Here is a 22,219-nt window from a genome sequence, read left to right as displayed (position 1 = left end):
GGAGTTCTCCTTTCGTAATGAAAGAAGAAATGAGACCAGCCAAGAACAAGGTGATGAGTTTACGCCTTCAATTCAAAATCCAACACACATGGATTATAATCCAAGTGCAAGAGGAAGAGAGGAGACTCCTGTTGATAAGCTGATTTTCCAGCTTAGCAATATGATTGAGCAGTCCATTATAACAAGATTAGGGACTAAGAGGACTTTAAACTTTGGGGATGAAGAGTTGAGTACCCCTTCTACGAGGTCCAAATTCCAACCGCGAGAAAGAATTCAGTTCCCCAAATATGATGAGGCAAGGGAGGCTGACAAAATCCTCAATTGGATTCACCATTTTGAGCTATACTTTGCCCATCAAGACAAGACCGAGCAAGAGAAGCTTGCTCTTGCCACATTGCATCTACAAAAGGATGCTCTAATGTGGTGGTCTTTGTCACAAACAGGATAAGATCCTATTCATGAATGGGCTAAGTTCGTGGAGCAACTAAAAGCTACTTTCATGCCACCGAGGCATGAAGAGAACCTAATCTTTCGTTGGGAGAGGTTTAGGCAGTTCGATAATGAGAGTAATACAGATTTTATAGCTAGATTTTGGAAACTCTCTCTAGAGTTACCCGAAAAGAGTGAGGAAGATAGGAGAAAGAAGTATTTAGCAGCCTTAAGCCCAAAAGTAAGATACAAGGTTGAAATGTTTAACCCAACCACGCTTAAGGACCTCACTAAGCTGGCTGAAATAGCCGAGAGGAAATTGAATCCTCGTAAACCCTTCAATAAGGAGGGTGGGTCATCATCTAAGACCAACAATATACCCACTTTTAGAAAACCAAACCGGTTTAAGAATAATAAAGGGAAGGGTAAAGCTCTTGTAAGGAATGTGAACAGCCAATTACGTCTTGGATGGGTGCCATTTCCTTCTATGACGGACGAAGAGAAGAGGAAGTTGATTAAGGAAGGAAAATGTTTCGGGTGTAAGAAACATAAGCCAGGGCACGTATGGCATAAGTGTCCCATTCTGTTGGCTAAGATTTCCAAGACGAATTCAGTAAAAGGGAAAGCCAAGGCATCCAAGCAGGAGGGTGAGGCTTATACCTTGTCACCCTCAAAATCTACCATGACTATTGAGCCAATAGTGAATGCTGTCCATTCAGCCAATACCTTTGGGCCTCATGATGTTTTTAAGGTGTATGAATTCGTGAATGGATAGAGAATAGTGGTTCTCCTAGACGATGGATGTAATTATGACTTAGTGAGTGATAGATTGGTAAAATTACTCCATCTTAAACCAGAACCTATAAAAAACATGTCGCTCTCAGGAGCTTTTAGGGGACACAATGAAGAAGACACATCCATAGTACGGAATATTCCTTTTCGTATACAAAAATATAGAGATCAAAGGGATTTTCTAGTAGCTCCTTTACAAGACGTTGACATGATTCTAGGTAAACCATGGCGGTATGATTTTAACCCTGCTATTCATCCTCATACTCATCATTGTTGCTTTGTACATAAGGATGAAAACATAAGGATCGTAGGGGATCGAGACGTATATACAATTCCATTGATTACTCCTACCCAAGCGAAAAGATTGGTAAAAAGAGGAGTAGATTGTAATCTTGTATATATACGGGATTCACGAGATCTTCATATCTCAAAAGAAGATCGAAAGAGAAATGAGTTCCTTAGAGCTTATGAGGATCGATTTTCAAGAGATGACTCATTCGAATTGCCTATGGAGAGAGAAGATGATCATGCCATAGACTTAGAGCCAGGAGCTTCTCCTCCATGTGGAGCCCCATACAAGATGAACAGGATAGAAATGGAGGAGGATTGTTCCTAAATACCAAGAAGAGTGAGTTCTTCAAGACAGAAATAGAGTATTTGGGACACATTGTGTCTGCTGAGGGAATTCGGGTTGACCCTAAAAAGATCAAGGCCATAATTCAATGGCCAATACCTAAAAATATACATGAGCTGAGATCCTTCCTAGGGATGTGTAGTTATTATCGCAGATTCATTAAGAATTTTGCACGTCTTGCTTCTCCACTAACAGATTTGTTGAAGAAGCATTCCTTGTATGAGTGGGGAGAGGTTCACCAAGTAGCTTTTCAGGAGCTTAAGAGAACATTGGTCACTGCACCAGTGTTAACATTTCCGGACATGGACAAAGAGTTCTTTGTTGTATGTACGGATGTGAGTGGTACCTCGATTGGGGTAGTGTTGATGCAAGGAGGGCGTCCCATTGCTTATGAGAGTAGAAAACTTCAAGGGGCTGAATTGAAATATATCACGTATGAGAAGGAGTTACTGGCAGTCATTCATGCTTTAAAGTTATGGAAGCATTATTTATATGGTTCTGCTTTCAAGATTAAGACTGACCATCAAAGTATCAAGCACTTGTTTTCTCAACCCATTGTTTCTTCAAGGCAAATCAAATGGGCTGAATATATTCAATCCTTTGGGCAACCAAATATTGAATATCAACCAGGAAAGGAGAATTTAGTAGCTGATGCTTTGAGTAGACGGCCCCAAGTTAATCACATTTATGTGATTAAGGAGAAATTATTAGGAGCAATGGTTGAAGCTTATCCTTTAGATGAGGACTTCGCTGACATTTATGGGAAGATTCAGCATAATGAGGTCGGGGGTTTAGAGGCTTATTCCATCGTGGATGGATACTTATTTTTGGGACGTGCCATATGTGTACCCAAAACATTTCGGTATCTAGTCATGAGTGAGTTACATGCGAGTCCATATTCTGGACATAGAGGCATTAGAGGGACCATTGACAATATTGAGAGGTACTTCCATTGGCCTAAACTTCGTAAAGAAATTTCGACCTTTGTTCAACAATGTGATGTATGTCAGCGCATTAAATCTGGCACAAGTAAGACTGCTGGTCTTTTGCAGCCTTTGCCTATTCCCTCTGAAAGGTGGGAACACATTACAATGGATTTTGTGTCAGGTGCCCCCAAGGTTGGTCAGTTTGAGCAGATTTTCGCTGTTATAGATAGGCTGAGTAAACAGGCTCATTTTATTCCCTGTAAAAAGGGTTTTTCATTAGGGAAATCTTTAGGTTATATGGGTTACCAAAATCTATTGTATCCGATAATGATGGCCATTTCGTTAGCAACTTTTGGACAGCCCTATTAGAGAATCTCAGAACCAAACTGAAATTTACTACAGCCTTCCATCCTCAAGGAGATGGACAAAGTGAGAATGCCAATCAAACCATAAGTAGAAGGTGGCCAGAGTTCTTACCCATGTTAGAGTTTGCTTATAATAACATTGTACATACTTCCACCAAGAAAGCCCCATTTGAAATCATCTATGGGCAATGTTTACCCACTCCAATAACACACTTGGGGGAGCGAATTTTTGCTGCTGACCAGTTTGCTGAGGATATGTCACAAGTTATTGAGCAGGTAAAAGAACATATTAAGAAGGCCCAGGTTCAACAATCCAAGGCATCCAATAAAAAAAGAAAAGAAGTTTATTACAAGGAGGATGATTGGGTTTTACTGAAGATTGATAAAAGAAGAATCAAGTCAGTGAGAGGAAGTACAAAACATGTCAAGTTAGCACCGAAGTTTTATGGTCCATTTCAAATTTCAGCAGCTTTATATCCAGAAGAAGGATCCAGAGCATATGAGCTGAAATTACCAGCCCATTGGCGTATGAAGAATATCTTTCATGTGAGCAATTCGAAGAGATACCATGGCGATACTTCTGCGTTTTTAGATACTAAGCATCAAGAAGAACCTGAACTTGAAGATGGGACTGAAGTTCTTACTCCGGAACAGATCATGTACCATAAAGAGAAGAGTACTCGTGGAAAGGAGATATATGTATTTACTGAAGTTTAAAAACCAGCCAGCTAGTGATGCACAATGGATGGAAGAAGAGTTCTTTACAGATTTTCCACAGATACTCGCAGATTATAAAGAGGCGATGCAATTGCAGAAGTAATAAGAAAAAGTGCACGTAAGAGGAAGAGACAAGCAATAATCCAGAAGAGGACTTCTGCTCATTCAATTAGAAGGGAGCGTCATGACAAGAGAAATGATTATTTAGTTAATTAATAGTCATAAGAACCTTATTATTGTTAGGCGCCAATTTGATGGTGCGGTTATATGTTTGTATATATGATCGATCAAGCGGTGTAAAGAGTACCGCCAAAACTATGTAGCATTGGCCAATGATTAGTAATAAAGATGTGCACACACGTGTCTAGGTCCTAGGGGCAATAGGAAAGGGAAAGGGTGCATTAGAGTGCATTGAATGGTAGGTGCATGGGTCATAGGATAAGGGTAGGTGTAAATGGGAAGATGGAACTTAAGTGATCTCAAAGGACATTAATGAAAGGGTATCACCCTTTCATTGTGAATCTCACGTAGCATTCTCTTTACCACATTGCATTCATCCGCCATCTCTCTCCCACCTTGCATGTAGGTCAAAATAGAAACAAGTACTCTCACGAGGGCGCTTTTTCCCATTGGAGGGCCAATTGGCATTCAAATTCTGCATGCATTGCACGCATTTGCATTCTCGAAAAGTCCGGTTTTTCACAGGAAACTGGTCTGAAGTTGAGTGTGCGTGATCCATCTCAACCGGTTGATTCATCACTGTATCGACGCTTGGTGGGGAGTTTGCTTTACCTCACCGATACCCGACCAAATATTTCCTTCGCAGTTGGATTGCTCTGTCAGTTCTCCGCCACACCCAAGAAGGCTCATTGGGACACAGGTATGAGGGTGCTAAGGTACTTGAAGGGTACCCGCACCTACGGCATCACTTATACCAAAGGCATTGAGTTGGGAGGTTTTTGTGATAGTAATTGGACAGGTGACATTGCTACCTGGAGATTGACCTCTGGATATTGTTTCTTACTCTCATCAGAAGCTATGTCATGGCTGAGTAAGAAACAACCTACTGTCGCCCTTTCATCTATAGAGACGGAGTACAGCGGCAAGTGAAGCATTGTGGCTCAGGTGGATCTTGGAGGACATGAATGTGGCCCAAGAAGATGCGATTGCGGTTATGTGCGACAACCAGAGTTGCACAACGATCGCCAACAACCCCGTGTTTCATGCACGGACGAAGCACATCGAGGTCCACTACCACTTTGTTCGAGAACTCATTGACGAAGAAGTCATAGAGTTGATATCCTGCTCGACCAATGACAGCATCTCAGATGACTTCAAGAAGGCGCTACCCAGGGAGCAGATGGAACACCTCATTCGACGCATGGGGATCAGCCCACAGTTGTGTCATTGAAAGGGGGTGTTAGAAAAGTCACTCCCCAGCTGTGAGCCCCCGTTTTGAGGGGACAAGGGGGCAGGAGACTGTAGGGGGAAAGGGGCAATGGCTACCTAGCTGTATGGAGGACTGCGCCTGCATAGAAATCAGTTGTTGTTAAATTGTTTGATTCAGAACAACTGGTTCGTCAGACATGGCTGGCTGTTGACATAGATGTGAAAGAGGTCGGGATGGGCACCTTGAGAGCAATTTCCTCTGATTCAGGCCCTCTGGTGGAAGGGCTGGTTCGTTTGGGCCTCCCCTTACACATACCCACAAATGGAAGGTCCGTGGCGATGGACATTCTGGTAGAGCCAACAATAGAAGATGTGCATTAATGCAGTTGCTTACATGCGTTGCAAGTTTGGGATTGCCTTATTGCAAATTGGTGTTGGTCGTCAGGCAATTGTTTCATCAAGTCGTTAGGCAGCTGGTTCGTCAAGAACATTGATTGGATTGACAGCCAGCAATGTTGAAACCCCTCCATCGTCAACGATGGAGCAACGATCAATGTTTTCCTCATGAATCGTGCTGCCTTGCGATGTGGAAAGGTCAAGGATGAAAGTGAAAAGAGGGGAACCATTGGTGCCAAGATCGGAGCTCCGATACCAATGTAGAAAAGGGGGTAGGGGCAGGTTAGAAAGGGGGGTACAAGAGCAGAAGGAAAAGGAGAGAGGATGAGGGGAAGCACGAAGGAGAAGGGCGTGGGGATAGAGAGAGAGAGAGAGAGAGAGAGAGAGAGAGAGAGAGAGAGCTTATTGAAGTCTTCAAAAGACCGATGGGTCTATGAGACTATGAAAAACCTGTACAACAGTCAACTGGTAGAGTGGTGCTACTAATCGAGCATCCACTCCCATATAAAGCAAGAAAGAGAGAGAGAGAGAAAGAGAGAAAGAGAGAGAGAGAAAGAGAGAAAGAGAGACAGAGAGAGAGAGAGAGGGAGAGAGAAGAAAGTTTATTAAAGTCTTCGGAAGACTGATGGGTCTATGAGACTATGAAAAACCTGTACAACAGTCAACTGGTAGAGTGGTGCTACTAATGGAGCGTCCACTCCCATATAAAGCAAGAAATGCATATCCTTACATGACCAAATAGAAAGAAAAGCAATCGTGTACAACCTCAATATCACTGTGGTCTCTCAACTCCCCCGTCAAGGGTGAGGGAGCAATGTCATGAAATCTGATATAGAATGCTGCTGTCCCCCTGTGGCTATGGCTCTGTGCTATCTCCGGGCCCTAATCCTGCGTCTGACAAGGGCGACAGTCACTCCTGTGGGTCGAGTACTCACCCTGAACATGGATGGGATGTCATCGAGTGTAATCTCCCCTCTGCCTGAGTTGTCATGTCACTGGCTCGAGATCCCAGTCACGCCTAGAGCTAGTAGGGGGAGTATCCCTATCATCTGGCAGGAAGAAATCAGTGATCATGCGCTAAGGGGAATCCAAAGATGCACCACTCCTATGTCTCTGTGATCGCAAGAGGTGCTCACGATGCCTAAGCGCCTCATGGATACAAGCAGCCAAGCATCTCTGATCTGGTCCTCTAGCAGGGGTATAAAGTCAATATAGGTGAGAAGTGTGGAGGTGTGCCGAATACCTAGGTGAGAGGCTACAATCAAAGTGTATGTCGTGATAAGTACTGTGAGAAGCTAGGGGAGTGTGGGATACTGCGAGGTGAGGAGTGGAGATACAAAAAAAGAGATAGGTGTGGTCAGAACCCCAGGAGGGAGTGGTGCAATGGAGAAGTCACTAATGCGGGAGGCAAGGGGATCCCATGATATAATCGACGACGCTAGATCCTCCCCCGTGGGAAAAGCAAGTAAATCCACCCGAGGAAGGCCATCTCTAAAGCCCATTATAGATAATGAGATCGTGCATCCTCCCTAGGTCTAGCAATGTCTGCCCATAGGATGTGATAGGAGCTCTTCTGTCAGCCGAGTGTCGCAGCAAACTTGCATCCTCTAGGTCGACATCTGGCAGCATAATAGAATCATTCCGAAAATCAATAAGAGGCACACTTGCCGCGCCCCAATCCTCGCGTTGAAGTCTCCCACAAGGAGGACTTCTCCACGACTCGAGAAATCAACAATGTCCTGAAAAAGAGCTGCGTAGGATGGCGACTCAGTCTCATCTCTGACCTCTCAAGCAAAGTGTGATGTCTCGGGGGGAAAATAGCATATCGCTACAAACAAGTATTGGTAAACTGAAAGGAAAGAGTAGAGTGGACACAAATTCAGAATACTTGCATTATAGAATGAAGAAGAGTGAGGTCCTTATGTAGGCACCTCATACATGCTCACTGACATCATTGATGACTTCAGAGCTCCACAATCATCTCCTCAATCTGCTCCTAGATTCTCTCAATCATCCTATGTGGCTTTCCACCACCTAACTGTGCTTATGGGCACCTAACTGTGCCTCTAGCACTCACACATAGAAACCAAGGTGTGCCTGAGGCATACACCTTGAGATATCCCATCAAACCCCCCCTCAAGGGAATGCCTCAGGCTATGTCAAGGATACAGCTAGCACAAGGTGTCTCATGCCATCTCATGGTGGTCATGGATCTATCAATGGCTAGGATCTCAAGCTAGCAAGGGTTCCCATGGGTGTAAGGTAAACAAAAAGGGATACAAAAAGACCTTCCAATGGTTATCTCCCCTGCATGTACATGCACACAATGTCTGCAGGAGGTACCATGGAGCAAAACATACACATGGCCTACATCATAAGGTGACCAGAGGTGTTTACAAAACACACAAAACACAATAGTTTATTTCATTCATTTTGGAGGACTATCCAGGCTGAGTACCTTGACATAAAAAGAGAGATCTGGAGCATACATAGAGATGAATTAAAATGCATAATCTTCAAAGGATGCCTCATCTTGTGGAGGCACATCAACTGAAAGTAAATTTGCATTTTCTGTCTTTGCTTTGGCTCTGCAAAACTTCTCATGATGGTTGTTTTTGCCACAGTGTTTGCATGGATTGATTTTGAAGCAGTCCTTTGAAAGGTGATTTGTCTTTCCACAGTGATTGCAAGGTGTAAACTTGCCCTTCTGGATTTTTACAGCATAAACAGTGTCATTGCCTTTCCTGAGCTCCATGTGCCTTTCTTCTTCTTGGAGAGCAGAGATAATACCTTCAAGATTAGGATTAGGAACATTTTTCAAAGTGGTAACTATATGATCATAATCTTCAGGCATACTCTTAAGTAACACTGCCATAGCATCATCTGTAGTAATAGGAGAGTTGATAGAAGCAAGTTGAGTCATAAGACTCCGCATGTAATTGGCATGAGCTGCCAAAGCAGTACCACTAACCATCTTCAATTCAAAGAAAGAGATTTTAAGTGATAATTTAGAGATGTGAGAGCTAGCACCAAAAATCATGTCAAGCTTCTGCCAAGCTTCTGAAGGAGACTCTAAGTCAGAGATGTGATGAATATAATCATCTCCTAAAGCAAGAGCAATGATACCATATGCTTTCTCCTCTCGCAGGATCCCTTGCCGGGCGTGTCGGAGTTGAGGATTCTCCAGCATTGGAGGCTGTAGAAGAAGCGGTTGAAGTCGGTTTGACAAGTCCCCAGAGGTTTTCCCTCATCAATGCAAATTTCACCTTCATCTGCCATGTGTGGAAGCCCTTTCCATTGAACTTATCTATATTCAATATGGTTCTTCATTCTATAATGCAAGTATTCTGAATTTGTGTCCACTCTACTCTTTTCTTTCAGTTTACCAACATGGTATTAGAGCCATTTGATCCCCCTTGATCCATTTCTGCCAACATCATCATCTTCTTCTCCATCTTCTTCTTCACCATCTCTTCCTCTTCTTCCCAAAGGTTGCTTAAGCCTGTTCTCCTCCGATTCTCTACCATTTTCCACGCCCTTCCTGCTGGAGATCCACCTCGAAGGGGCGAACCCCTGGCTGAAAGGAATTGAAGAAACACGCGCTCGTTTCGTCGCCATTACACGCAGTTCGTCGACCTTTGTTCCTGCGTTTTCTCTCAGCATACTCCATACTTCTCTAATTCCTTTCAGAGGGAGCTAGTCCATACCTAGAGCTATCCTGTGCTCAAATCTGAGCAGCAATGGTTGCATATTCAAGCTGAAAACAGAGAAAAACCAGTCGAAATTGGAGAGACTAGCTATGGCGCCCTGACGTGTTTTTGCGCCTTTTCTTCTCAGAGGACCTTCTGTGGTATATCAGCTCTCTTTTGCCTCAGAAACCCCCTTTTCCTTTGCTCTGAAGAGTAAGATACAAGCCCTCCAAGTTCAGTCTTTTGATTTTGACAGTTTTGACAAGTTTTTGAAGATGATGCTACATAAGATGCTATTCTAGCATTTCTGGTTTTTTGAAACTTTCAATAACATCAGTACAAGTGTGGCTTCAGTTGTGCTTTGAATTGCTATACGTGGTTTTGATTGGAAAGTTTTCATTTTAGCCACCTCTATGAAGCATGTAAGAAAAAGCATCATTGATTGAATATTGGTCACTAGTCTTTGCTACATCAAGTGCTTATATTTGGAAGCCTTTCAGTTGTTTTTGGCCTTGTAAGAGAGAAAGACACTGCCCAATATCTGGGTTAGACCCTCTCATGGCTAGAGTGAGGTCCTTATGTAGGCACCTCATACATGCTCACTGACATCACTGATGACTTCAGAGCTCCACAATCATCTCCTCAATCTGCTCCTAGATTCTCTCAATCATCCTATGTGGCTTTCCACCACCTAACTGTGCTTATGGGCACCTAACTGTGCCTCTAGCACTCACACATAGAAACCAAGGTGTGCCTGAGGCATACACCTTGAGATATCCCATCAACAAGTCCTGGCTGTCCCCATGTCAGATCTGAATCCAAAGAAACCTAGAGTGTAAGTCCTTCTCCAGAGAGAGAACTCCTAAGAGAGAAGACCTATAAAGGACCGCTACTCCACCGGATCCTCGTACTCCCCCAGTATCTCTAGTCTCATCTCTGTAAGCTGTCTCCCAAATGTAACCATTAACCTCTGGTAGAGGGCGCTCTAGGCTCTGATGTGTCTCTGTATAAAAAGCTATGTCATGAGCTGTGTAAGATTCCGAGAAGTTCCTTGGTTCCGATTACAGTTCCAGATGGTGCAGGAAAGGGTCTCGGTAGTCTGAGTCTCATAGACCCCTCCCCCCTATGCAAAAGGGGGCCCGTGCCCAATGTGGGCCTGTAAGAAGTCTCCCATCACGTACCACTGCCCACTTCCCATCCTTCCGAGCCTGGTAAGAGAGAGAGAGAGAGAGAGAGAGAGAGTCATATTAACGTCCGCAGGAGACCTCGCGGGTCTATAAGACAAAGTACAAAATGTCAAAAAGACTTACAACATCTGGATAGGCCAGAGGGTCGAGGAGTGTACATGGCATCTCAGCTCGATTATTATATCACACCGATACATATTAGGACTATAAAACTAGACCCCGTCCCCCTATGCAAAAGGGGGGGCCCGTGCAATGGGGGCCTGTAAGAAGTCTCCCATCTCATACCACTGCCCACTTCCCATCCTTCCAAGCCTGGTAAGAGAGAGAGAGAGAGAGAGAGAGAGAGAGAGAGTAGGCTACAAGGAAGAGAGAGGAGGAGGGAGTAGATAGGATTAGATGTCACATTAAAAAGTGTTACAAGGGCTTGGACTTATATAGTCCCCTCCATTGTTCAAGCTGTTGCTCCTCATTGTGTGTAAGTTTACTTTGGCATCCTTTCCTATCATCTATGTGGTCTTCGATAATTCCTTCCTTTACGGAGACCATACAATGCTGGATACTCACCTCCGTCTCAAAAACTTTGTCCTCAAAGTTTGGATGCCTAAAAGTATCAAAGTGCAAGCACATCCAAGTCCTTTCCTTGCTGGTCAACATCTCCAACTTGAGTTTTATCATATATTTGCTCATCATTGCTTGGCTCAATATCTATCTTTTCATCCATTAGGCCTGCATCATTGTCACAGTTATGTAGGCTTGTTCCATCACACTGAATATAGGTATGTCTTCCATTAGTATGCTGAACCTCCGGGGCATCATCTGGAGCAATGTATTCCTTCTGCAAACGGATACAACAGCACTTCTCTTACTGTCCATTTTTGTTTCCATTATGTGGGCTGCTCTTTGCATTGTGTTGCTTCTGCAAACTGATATAACAGCCCTTCTCTTGCTGTCCATTTTTGTTTCCATCATCAGGGCTGTTGTTTTTATTTGAGCAGCTAGCCCCACAAAACCTTTTTATAGTTGTTTCTGTAATCACCTGCAAATAACCAGATTTTTGTCCTGCATACAGAGGCATCGACAATAGCCTTGAAGCGTGATTAGCACGGCTGGGCTGCATCACCAGCATTGGCATAATTGTTTTCTCCTCATGTGTTGGGTATCCATTGTTATAGGCTTGCTTAGCCTTTGTCATAATGCTAGGCATCATAGCTCCAACAACAGGTGACTGCTTTAAGGCCTTTGTATATCCACATTGAGCATAGGACCTCTCTATCAAATCTAACAGCTGGATATGTAAGGTACAACTACCATCATATATGTCCCGACCATGCAAGGTGTTTCGTGCTTGTAATGCACTAGACCAAGAGGTGAAGTGAATTTCAGCTTGGAGACCACCTGAAATCTGATGCATGACAATCTTCTCAAGAAGCCCAAAATCAGAAAATACTTATGCAACACAACCAATGTAATGGGGTACAATAGATTGTGGATGGTAATCAAAAGGAATCCACTGGGCTGGGAATCTTCCTCATGTTGAACTGCCCTAAGCTTTTTGCATGCTGCTCAAAGCTTCTTATAAGCTGCCTAAAACTAGAGGCATGTTGTCCCATGTTCCATCCATGTGCATTTGGCTGTCCCCATGGTGTGTATGCCAAATGTATGCAGCTGTGAACTCCTACCTATCTCACAGCTCAAAATGAGATGCAGAGGCTTGAAAGAAGGTGGGTGAAAAGGTTGCAATGAGCTCGGCCAGCTCCCTGATACAATGTCTAGAAACACTGAAAATGTCAATGGCGAAGCTCAAGAGGAAGATTGATGACGAGGCTTTAAAACGGAGCCCGGATGAGCCCAAACGGGGCTGTGGAAGGCCTTGAAAAGAGGCTGGAAAAAGGCCCTCTTTCCCCTTTTTCTTTTGGGGGTGTTGGGGGGGGGGGTTGGGGAGGTCCTAGGTCACCTAAGACAAATAGGACAGCACTAACCTAAGACCTCTAGGACAATTACTAGTTAGTCTAACCTAACCTGCCACTATTTAACCTAACTCAAGTTAGCTTGACCTAACTCAACCCAAACTAACCAAATCTAACTAGACCTAGCTTAACCCAAACTAACTTGACCTAACTAGACCTAACTTAACCCCACCTAAACTAGACCTGCTTACTTAACCCAAACCTAGCTAAACCAACCCCAGTTGCTAAGTAACCCTGGTTGATTTAACCTATGAGATAATATCCTATCCTAAGGTTTTGCACATGCACAGGACTGGGCGGCAAAATCCCGGCGACATTGGGCGGAGTTAGGCGCAGGCGACGACGCGACGAGCTGGTTCGCGTCAGACTCGAGCAGTTCGTCTGATTGATTATTTGATTGACAGCCAACAACGTTGAACCCCATCCGTCGTTAAAGATGGAGCAATGCTCAAAGCTTTCCTCTTGTGAATCGTGCTGCCTTGCGCTGTGGAAAGGTCAAGGATGAAAGTGAAAAGAGGGGAAGCAATGGTGGAAGGGTCGGAGCTCCGATACCAATGTAGAAATTGCAAATTGCAATAGGGGCAGGTTCGAGAAGGGGGATAGAAAAGCGTAAGGGAGAGGATGAAGGGGAGCAAGAAGGAGAAGGGGTAGGGAGGGGGGGGGGGGGAGAGAGAGAGAGAAAGAGGTTGGGAAAGAGAGAGAGTGTAGGCTGCAAGGAGGAGGGAGGAAAGTGTAGATAGGATTAGATGTCACATCAAAAAGTGTTAGTCCCCTCCATTATCCCCTCTAACCCTCACTAAAGCACCCCTAAATTAACCCCTTTTTCCCCTTCATTACACTTCCTTCAAGGCGTGGACCATTCTTCCTTCGAGCGTGTGGACCATGTATGAGCTCAACGACAAAGCGAGGATCATGGACCTCGAGACGGAGCTGTATGGCATGAGCATGGATGAGGGGGATTCATTATAGGATCACATCGCCAAGATGAAGGTGGTGCAGGATCAATTGGCGACAAAAGGTCAAAGGACGAGCTCAACTAGGATGGCTAGGCTATTGCTAGGAATGCTCCCCCAAAGCTATAGTAGTTTTGTGACTACAATGATTGCAGGGCCGAGGGCGACGCCAGTGACATTCGAGGAGCTGGTTCCATTGCTACTACCAACGAGAAGCTCGGGAAAATAAATATTATGGAACAGATGATAAAGCCCTTACAGCTCAGGACAGGAGCAGAGGCAAGGGTAAGGGTAAGTTTGGCAAAGGAAAGGCCAAGATGGAAAAATCATGTGACGGAGCGAACTCTTCAGATGAAGAAAACAAGAAGAAGAGGAAGGAAGTGAAGAAATGCTTCTATTGTGATGAGCCATAGCATTTTGCTAAGAGAAGAAGAAGGGGGCAGCTCAGAATCAGAGGAGTCAAATTCAGCTAATGTGGTAGGTAAAGAGGAACTTTTCTTGGTGGCATCTCCTAGTGTGTTGCTGAGATTAGGTATGCAAACCCCGGTGTGACGGTAAGGATGGTTGACATTGAGAAATGGTCAAAAGAGGAGTCAAATATCTTTGTGAAGGTGAAGTACAGTGATGAGTGCCCGGAGCCATATGTGTGCTTTCCTGGTATTATCGACACAGAGTATAATTCTTCGACAAGACCCACAGCTTCAAAGTCAGATGGAGGTTGTGACTTAGAGGGGGGCAACACTTCTAGAACCACACGAGGATGCTGATGGTCCAAGTAATCTGGAGGAATGCTTGGGATTTGATTTCCAAAGTATGTTATTTGGTTGCAAAGGTTGCCAGTTGAAGGACGGGTTGAAACAAACCCTAAGAGCATGGTGCCTAGAGGACTTCAAGTGTTAAACGATCATGAGGGGGACAATTGGAGAATGCTGGTACCTAAAGTGCTCAAGTTCGAAGGCGGGTACGGACTGAAGGAGGTGGTGTCATCAAGTGCTACCAAAGATGGACCTATGTATCAGGAAGGTGTGCTTATGTGGAACCAGACCTTGCGAAGCAAGAGCCACTAGATGAAAAGCTAGGAAGCGACATCAACACCACACTGATCTAGAGGGCTACGATGGAGCTTCTGGAGCATCTTCATCCACGAAATGGCATTGGGTGCAAAGTTACTGTTTTGAGATCCTTAGATTTTTGACCAGTCATAGTAAGCCCTTGGAAAATCCCATACTATCATTGACGACTATAGTAGGAAGATTTAGGTGAGCTTTCTCAGAAAATTTATCCTATACGAGACCTTAATTAAACAATACTAAACAGACAAAATATGATTCAGAAAAAAGTCACCTGGTTCCATTCAAGAAGAGCATCAATGTATATAGACACCTGCCCGACCTGCTTGCTGGTCAGTGTCTCAAAGCAATTCCGAGGAAGGAAACGGGCACGGCTAGAACGTGACAATCTCGCGCAACCTGATATCTGGAAGGAGGACCGGGCCAATGCAGGTGAGCCGCCCATATGCTGAAACGGTCTACTTCCATGGCGTACAGACATGAACCCAAACAACACCATAGCAATGGGGAGGCTCTAGCCCCCTCCGCGATTTGACGTATATCGAGCCGATAGAGATAATCATGGGCCTCCTTGGGTAGAGGTCTGTCGCACACTAAAACTATTCATGGAGCAGGAAATGCTTATACAGTTCATGTCATTTCCATAGCCATGTCCGAGATGTGATTCTCTTATTTACGTGGTAATTAGCATGTTTCCCATGACACTTGTTTAGTCATATGTCTGGTCAAGCCATGTGATAGTTCTACTCAGAGACTCCTTGTTGAGCTTCCTAATTGCAGGCTCGGCCTCCTTGCTCCATTCCAAAATGAGGCTGGTTGCTTCGTGCAGGGGCTCGGCCCTTCCCCTCATGCCACTTCCTCTTTCTTTGATTTGAGCTTCCTGGTTGCAGGCTCGGCCCTTCTTACTCCTTTCCTGAAGGGGGCTGGTTCCTCCCTTCAGGCTTCTTTTCCTTGCAGTTAGGCTCGGTCTTGGCCTTCTTCAATTTGAGCTCCTTGTCTTTAAGATCTTTTGCCCAAATGGCAAATTGAGCTGTAGCATCTACTTTCTCGTTATAGATAGCTGTAGCAGGTAGGCACATTTAATCTATCCATGACATGGGTAATGGCAAATGGCATTCTCTACATAGCAATTTTGTGTGCACAAACGCTCCAAAGCAAAAAACATGCACGGAGTGGTAGCATGCAGGCCATCGAATACAACAGTCGTCTATGATGGGGGTATGGTAGACCATGCATTTTGGACCCTTCTGCATAGCAGAGACCTTCTGCATAGCAGAATAAGCATCCGACTTAACTATTATGGCCGCCATCAATACCACAGTCTTGCTCTGTACATGATGAAGTTACTTCTTGATTCTTTTCTCCCTCATCCTAAGGCTGCGGATGTTCTCCTTCATCTCCTCCACTTTTTGCTTACTCTGTGCAACAGCTTCATCTCAATCCCTCAACATCAGTTGAAGCTACGTAAATTGTTGAAAAGCATCTTCATGGGCCGTTTCCAAGACTTCCACTGTAGTTTGAAAATCTCTCAGGACGATGGAATGCTTTTTATAACTGTCAAAAGCCATGGCAAGCTTGTGCAAACATCTATCCTGATTCTTCTTGCAGGGTCTTGTAGCTTGCTCTTTGGACTTCCAACAGTGTTTCGAAAAGACAACCCTCACCATGGCTTCTGCAAATTGCTCCACCGTGGTGGCTGGAACTTTTGCTCCACCATGGTGTCATTTGTTCTTTCTTCTCAATACCCACACCAATGCAATCCTTAACCAATAGATCAAAATTTATAGGGTCACCCAGGAAAACGTACAAGATCACACCTTTCCCCATGGTCTTTTCTTTTATACCATCCCACAAGACAAACCTTTTTATGTTTCTAAGATTCATTAATGTGATTGTCAGTTTCAAATGAAGAAACTAGCATTACCTCAACAAAAGGTTGCGCAAGCTCACTTGGTGCAACCTCTTAAGTTACTAGCTCACCTAAAGAATCACCAACATGTTTGAAGGTCTTAGGACACTTGACAATACTCCAGAGTTCCTCACCAATAAGCACTGCATCCATAGTGGGAAATGGCAAGAGAGTGTCACTATTGATAGACTTATAAGTTATCCACTATCAACGACACATTTGTTTCTCCAATCTTCACACTACTATAGTAGCCCTTTGGATCGGAACCGCACCAATTGCAACCACTCTCCAACCACTTCATTGCCCACCATCATCATGATCTTGTCCCCATCTGATAGCCATCCCCTACAATTATGATTATAGGAGATAAAATCGAGAATAAATTACAACCAAAGAATTTCATAAGACAATCCGAAACATGTTGAATTGACAAGTCCAAAATCATTAACCGTGTGTGGTTGTGGACCCTGGCAGTAGTGCAATTCTATGCATTAGTGCCATTCCCCTATATCTCTCTTTGAGTTTGTGGAGAATGGCAATTTATACATTCTCAATATGAGGTGTGAAGAAAGATACTCATAGCCACTTTTGCACTAGTGCCATGTCCCCTTGCAATGCAAGAATGCCAGTCTAGCTCCTTTGCAAAGGGCAAAATGGAACTAGTGGTGAAACTAGGGTCATTCCTCTCATTGAAAAGGTATACTAAGCCTAGAAGAGAGAGAACAACAATAGTTCCTACAAGGGGAAGAATGGCATTGGTGTGCCAATCTTCATGTGGAGAATGGCACTAGTGCCAATATCCATGTCAGTCTGGCTTTCCTATGGAGAATGTTACTGACGCCAATCCCCATATGGGTTTTTGGAGAATGGCACTGGTGCCAATCTCTAGAATCAAGGAATGGGTCTAAAATTTTTTCCATGAAAGCATACATTATTTGCCTAAATATTCTGGTAATTTAGTAAAATTTCCTCTAAATTCCAAATGTGGAGATTGGCACTGGTGCCAATCTCCATAAACCGACATGGATATTGACACCATTGCCATTCTCCACATGGAAATGTGCAATTTGTCAGACTCATATGGAGATTGGCACCAATGCCATTCTCCAAAAGCGCACATGGAGGATGGCATTAGTGCCAATCTCCACATGGGATTGTAGAGAATGACACTGGTGCCATTCTCGATAAACCCACATGGAGATCGCCACCAGTGCCATTCTCGATAAACCCACATGGAGATTGCCACCAATGCCATTCTCCACAAACCCACACAAAAAATGGCATTGGTGCCAATGTCCATGTGGGTTTGTGCAGAATTCCACTGGTGCCAATCTCTATGCGGCTCTGACAAGGAGATTGGAACCAATGCCATTCTCCACAATCCCACGTTGAAAATGGAATTGGTGCGAATCTCTCGGGGGGTCACTATGTATACACCCTCTATATCACATGCGTTTAAGTCCTATTTGTAAAACTCCTTATCTGTAATTTTTCCATTTATAAAATGTGCCCGTTTGCTGTACGAATCTGTAAATTTTTTCCAAAATCATTTTAAACACTCCCTTATGACTCACCCCCCCGAGATGAATCTCCATGTGGGTTTGAGGTAGAGAATGCCACTGGTTCCAATCTCCATGTGGGTGTGAAAATTGCCAGATTCACATGGAGATTGGCACAACTGCCATTCTCCATAATCCAATATGCAAAATGGCACTGGTGCCAATCTCCATGGGGGTTTGAAAACTGTCAGACTCAAATGGAGATTGGCACCAATGACATTCTCCATAATCCTAGACTCAAATGGAGTTTGGCACCAGTGCCATTCTCCATAATCCTAGCTTCAAATTGAGATTGGCACTTGTGCATGGATTCTGGAGATTCGCACCAGTGCCATTCTCCATAATCCCAGACACAAATGGAGATCAGCACTAGTGCCATTCTCCATAATCCCAGCTTCAAATGGAGATTGGCACTCTTGCATGGATTCTGGAGATTCGCACCAGTGCCATTCTCCATAATCCTAGACACAAATGGAGATCAGCACTAGTGCCATTCTCCATAATCACATACTCAAATGGACTTGGACCCACCAGTACATCAATTCTAGACATTAGCACCAGTGCCATTCTCCATAATTCCAGACTCAAATAGAGATTGGCACTCATCCCATTATCCATAGTCCCATATGGAAAATGGAACTAGTGCCAATCTCCATGTGGGTTTGACAAGCCCACATAGAGATTGGCACTAGGGCAAGACCAGACTCACATGGATATTGGCACCAGTGCCATTCTCCACAATCCCAGATGGAGAATGGCTCTAGTAACACTCATCATGTGGATTTGTGGAGAATGGACATTGGTGCCAATCTCCAGAATCCATGTTGGTAATGGGTTTAGACGAAATTTCCATAAAAGAATTATTTATTTTCTGTCACGTTCTTCAATGTAGAGATGCACGTGTGTAGATGATGCATAAATTGAGAAGTATTGGCCCTCCAAATGGGGTGGAAGGAGTGCCCACGTGAGTGTATTTTTGCTAGACTCTTCTCTACATGCTCCACACAATTTCAATCCATATGCATGCAAAAATGCCCATACTCACACACCATGAATGACACGAGAGGGTGCAACCCTCATGCCTCTTGGGATCACATCCCTTGGGCATACCCCATTATTCTACGCTTAGCCTATGACTCTTTATGCCTACCATTGATTAATGCAATACCCATGCACAATGCTACCCTTTCCTAACCATCCTAGGACCTAATGCATATGTGCATATTTTATTATATTCAATTGGCCAATTTACAATGTTACAACCATAGGGTAATCGCCAGATTCCCTAGAATGATCCACAAGGATCTAATACAAATAATCATGTCGTGACATGCCCTCTTGCTTAAAGATGCAAATGTCCTCATCTGTGTGCGTTCAAATAATCCTCAACAAGTGCGGGGTAATCCTTCAAGTGATCTTCATCGAACCATTGACCATCTTCCATAGGATATCCTTTAAACTTTACCAAATATCGAGATCTCTATCTATTCCTGGTACTCCTGACCTCATGGAATAATATTCATTCCAAAATAAGTAATTCTACCCCGTCTCCAAGTTCTGGTTCTTCTTCTTCAATAGGCTTGGTTCTCCCTTAAATGGCTTCAAGATGCTAACATGGAAACCATTCTTCATCCTCCAGCTAGTAGGCAATGTCAACCTATATGATGTTGGAGTTCCTTTTGGATGTATAACCTCCGATACCTGAAAAGGTCCATAATATTTTACTGCTAGATTTACAAACTTGGTATTTCCTCGGATTGTCTTTATATGCCTTTGTCAATCATTAAAAGAACCCAATCTCTATTCTCATAATGTACATCCTTTCGCTTCTTGTTCGCAAACTTCTTGTACACCTCTTGAGCTCGCTGAATATGTGATTTAACCTATGTAAGTACTTCTTGCACATCCTCAGCAAACTGATCATCAGCAGCCAAAATCCTATCTCCTAAGTGTGCAACAAGTGTGGGAAGGACTTGGCCATAGATGATCTCAAATGGTGCCTTGCAGGTAGCAGAATGGGTAGAGTTGTTATACGCAAACTCTAATAGAGGTAAATATAATTCCCATAGGGTAGGATTATCATGGACATAACTACACACAACAATTGGATAATAGCTTGGTTAGCTATTTCACTTTGTCCATCAATCGATTGGTGATCTGCAGTGGAGAATTGTAATTTAGTGCCTAAGTCCTCAAATAGAGCTTGCCAGAATTGGCTTTGAAACTTGGGATCATTATCTGACGTAATGGATTTAGGTAATCCATGTAATCTATTTTTTTTAAAAATAAATAACTTAGCGGTTTTGATTGGCAGTGATGTTCTTCTTACATGGAATGAAATGGGCTTGTTTACTAAGTCTATCTATAATAGTAAGGATTTGCTCATTTTGTGTCCTTGTCTTTGGAAACCCTGACACAAAATCCATAGTAATATGCTCCCATCTTTCACTAGGTATGGGTAATGGCTGAAGTAATCCTAGTGTCTTACCATGATCACTCTTAACTTTTTGACAAGCACTATTGGACTAAAGTAGTTACGTCCTTTCTCAGTCCTGACCAATAGAAATATCTTTTAATTCTATCAATGGTTCCTCTAATACCTCTATGTCCAAAATAGGGACTACTATGCATCTCTTCAAAAACTAGGGATCTAAAAGTGGAGAGTACACAGATGAAACGTCCTCTAAGAAGATACCCATCATGAATTGCATATCCCTCCAAGGAATCACCTTGTCCTTAAAGTAATGCATCATAAATAGTCCCAAATTCTTTATCACCTTTGTAGTCATCCTTCATTGCACTAAGAGATTCTTCGATCACTACGGAGACATAGTTTACACTAGGTCTACGACTTAGTGCATCTCCAATTACGTTCTCCTTACCAGGTTGATATTCTAACTCAGGTTGTCCAAACCCTTGGAGATATTCTACCCACTTGATTTGCCGAGGTGAAACTATTGGTTGAGAAAACAAATGTTTAATACTCTGATGATCTATCTTAACCTTGAAGTCGGATCCATAAAGATAATGTCTCCATAACTTCAAAGCATGAACTATGGCTAATAGTTCCTTCTCATACGTGCTATACTTTAATTCAGCACTTTGAAGTTTTCGACTTTCAAAGGCTATGGGATGTCCCTCTTGTGTTAGTAGGGCCCCAATAGATGTACCACTAGCATTAGTACATATGACAAAGAAAGGCTTATCAAAATCCAGCAAAACTAATATAGGGCTAGTCATTAAAGCAACCTTCAAATTCTCAAAGGCACTCAAATGTCTATCACTCCATTGATTGCTTCTTAGGTAGATCAGTAAGTGGTGATGCAATCTTAGAGAAATTCAAGATGAATCTCCTATAATAACTACATAAACCGAGAAAAGATCTTAGTTCATGTACATTCATAGGGACAGGACATTCCTTTATAGCTTTCACCTTGGTTGGATCAACTTGAATTCCTTGTTCATTGATGACATGGCCTAAATATTCTATTTCCTTCGTAAAGAACTCACTCTTTTTAATATTCAAGAGGATTTGGCTCTCTCGAAGCAACTCCATCACTTGTGCAAGATGTTGCTTGTGTTCTTCTTCATTTTGGCTAAAAATTAAAATATCATCAAAGAACACAATTACAAACTTGCCTATGTATGGCTGAAGAACTCTTCTCATTAGCCTAAAAAAGGTAGCAGGTTCATTAGTCAACCCAAAGGACATAACTACAAATTTATAATGTCTTGTTTGTGTTCTAAACGCTGTCTTATGCACATCTTCTTCCCTCATCCTAACTTGATGATATCCTGACTTTAAATCCAATTTGCTAAATACCCTGGCACTTTTCAAGGAGTCTAACAAGTCATCAACCCTAGGTATAGGGAGCCTATTCTTAATTGTCAACTTGTTAAGGGCTCTATAATCAATACACATCCTAAAGATTCCATCCTTCTTTTTCACTAGAAGGACTGGAGCCCCAAAAGGCGAACTACTTGGCCTGATTAGACCTTTCTCTAGCAAGTCTGCAACTTGCTTTTCCACCTCCTCTAGCTCTACCTTATTCATTTAATAGGGAGCTCTACATGGAGGAGAGGACCCTGGGATCAACTCAATAGTATGATCTTCAAGTCTAGAGATAGGCAACTCATGCCGATCATCACTAGCAAATCGATCATTGAATTGCTTAAAGAACTCTAAATGTTGACGTTCCTGATTACTATGTTCGGGCTTCACTTCCCTAACATATAT

At 43.2% G+C, this 22,219-nt stretch overlaps 1 protein-coding gene across 2 annotated transcripts in view; it reads right to left on the bottom strand.

Annotated features, from left to right (window-relative positions):
- The window catches only part of LOC147898004 (S-adenosyl-L-methionine-dependent methyltransferases superfamily protein), an 88,314-nt gene extending 73,126 nt beyond the window's left edge, over positions 1-15,188 (bottom strand). The window contains exon 1 of one of the 2 annotated variants that reach the window (XM_087380743.1): positions 14,789-15,188. In XM_087380743.1, the coding sequence (XP_087236869.1) occupies positions 14,789-15,013 (225 nt within the window). In that variant the 5' untranslated portion in view covers positions 15,014-15,188. The remainder of the gene's footprint in view (positions 1-14,788) is intronic. The other variant, XM_087380744.1, reaches the window with a different exon arrangement.
- Positions 15,189-22,219: the final 7,031 nt, after the last annotated feature.

Source organism: Dipteris shenzhenensis, chromosome 10 (assembly GCF_047967505.1).
Source record: "Dipteris shenzhenensis isolate YYH24624 ecotype China chromosome 10, Dip_SZ_1.0, whole genome shotgun sequence".
In the NCBI taxonomy this organism is placed as follows: domain Eukaryota; kingdom Viridiplantae; phylum Streptophyta; class Polypodiopsida; order Gleicheniales; family Dipteridaceae; genus Dipteris; species Dipteris shenzhenensis.
The sequence above is the reverse complement of the archived record's forward strand: the minus strand, read 5'-3'. Positions and strand labels throughout refer to the sequence as shown.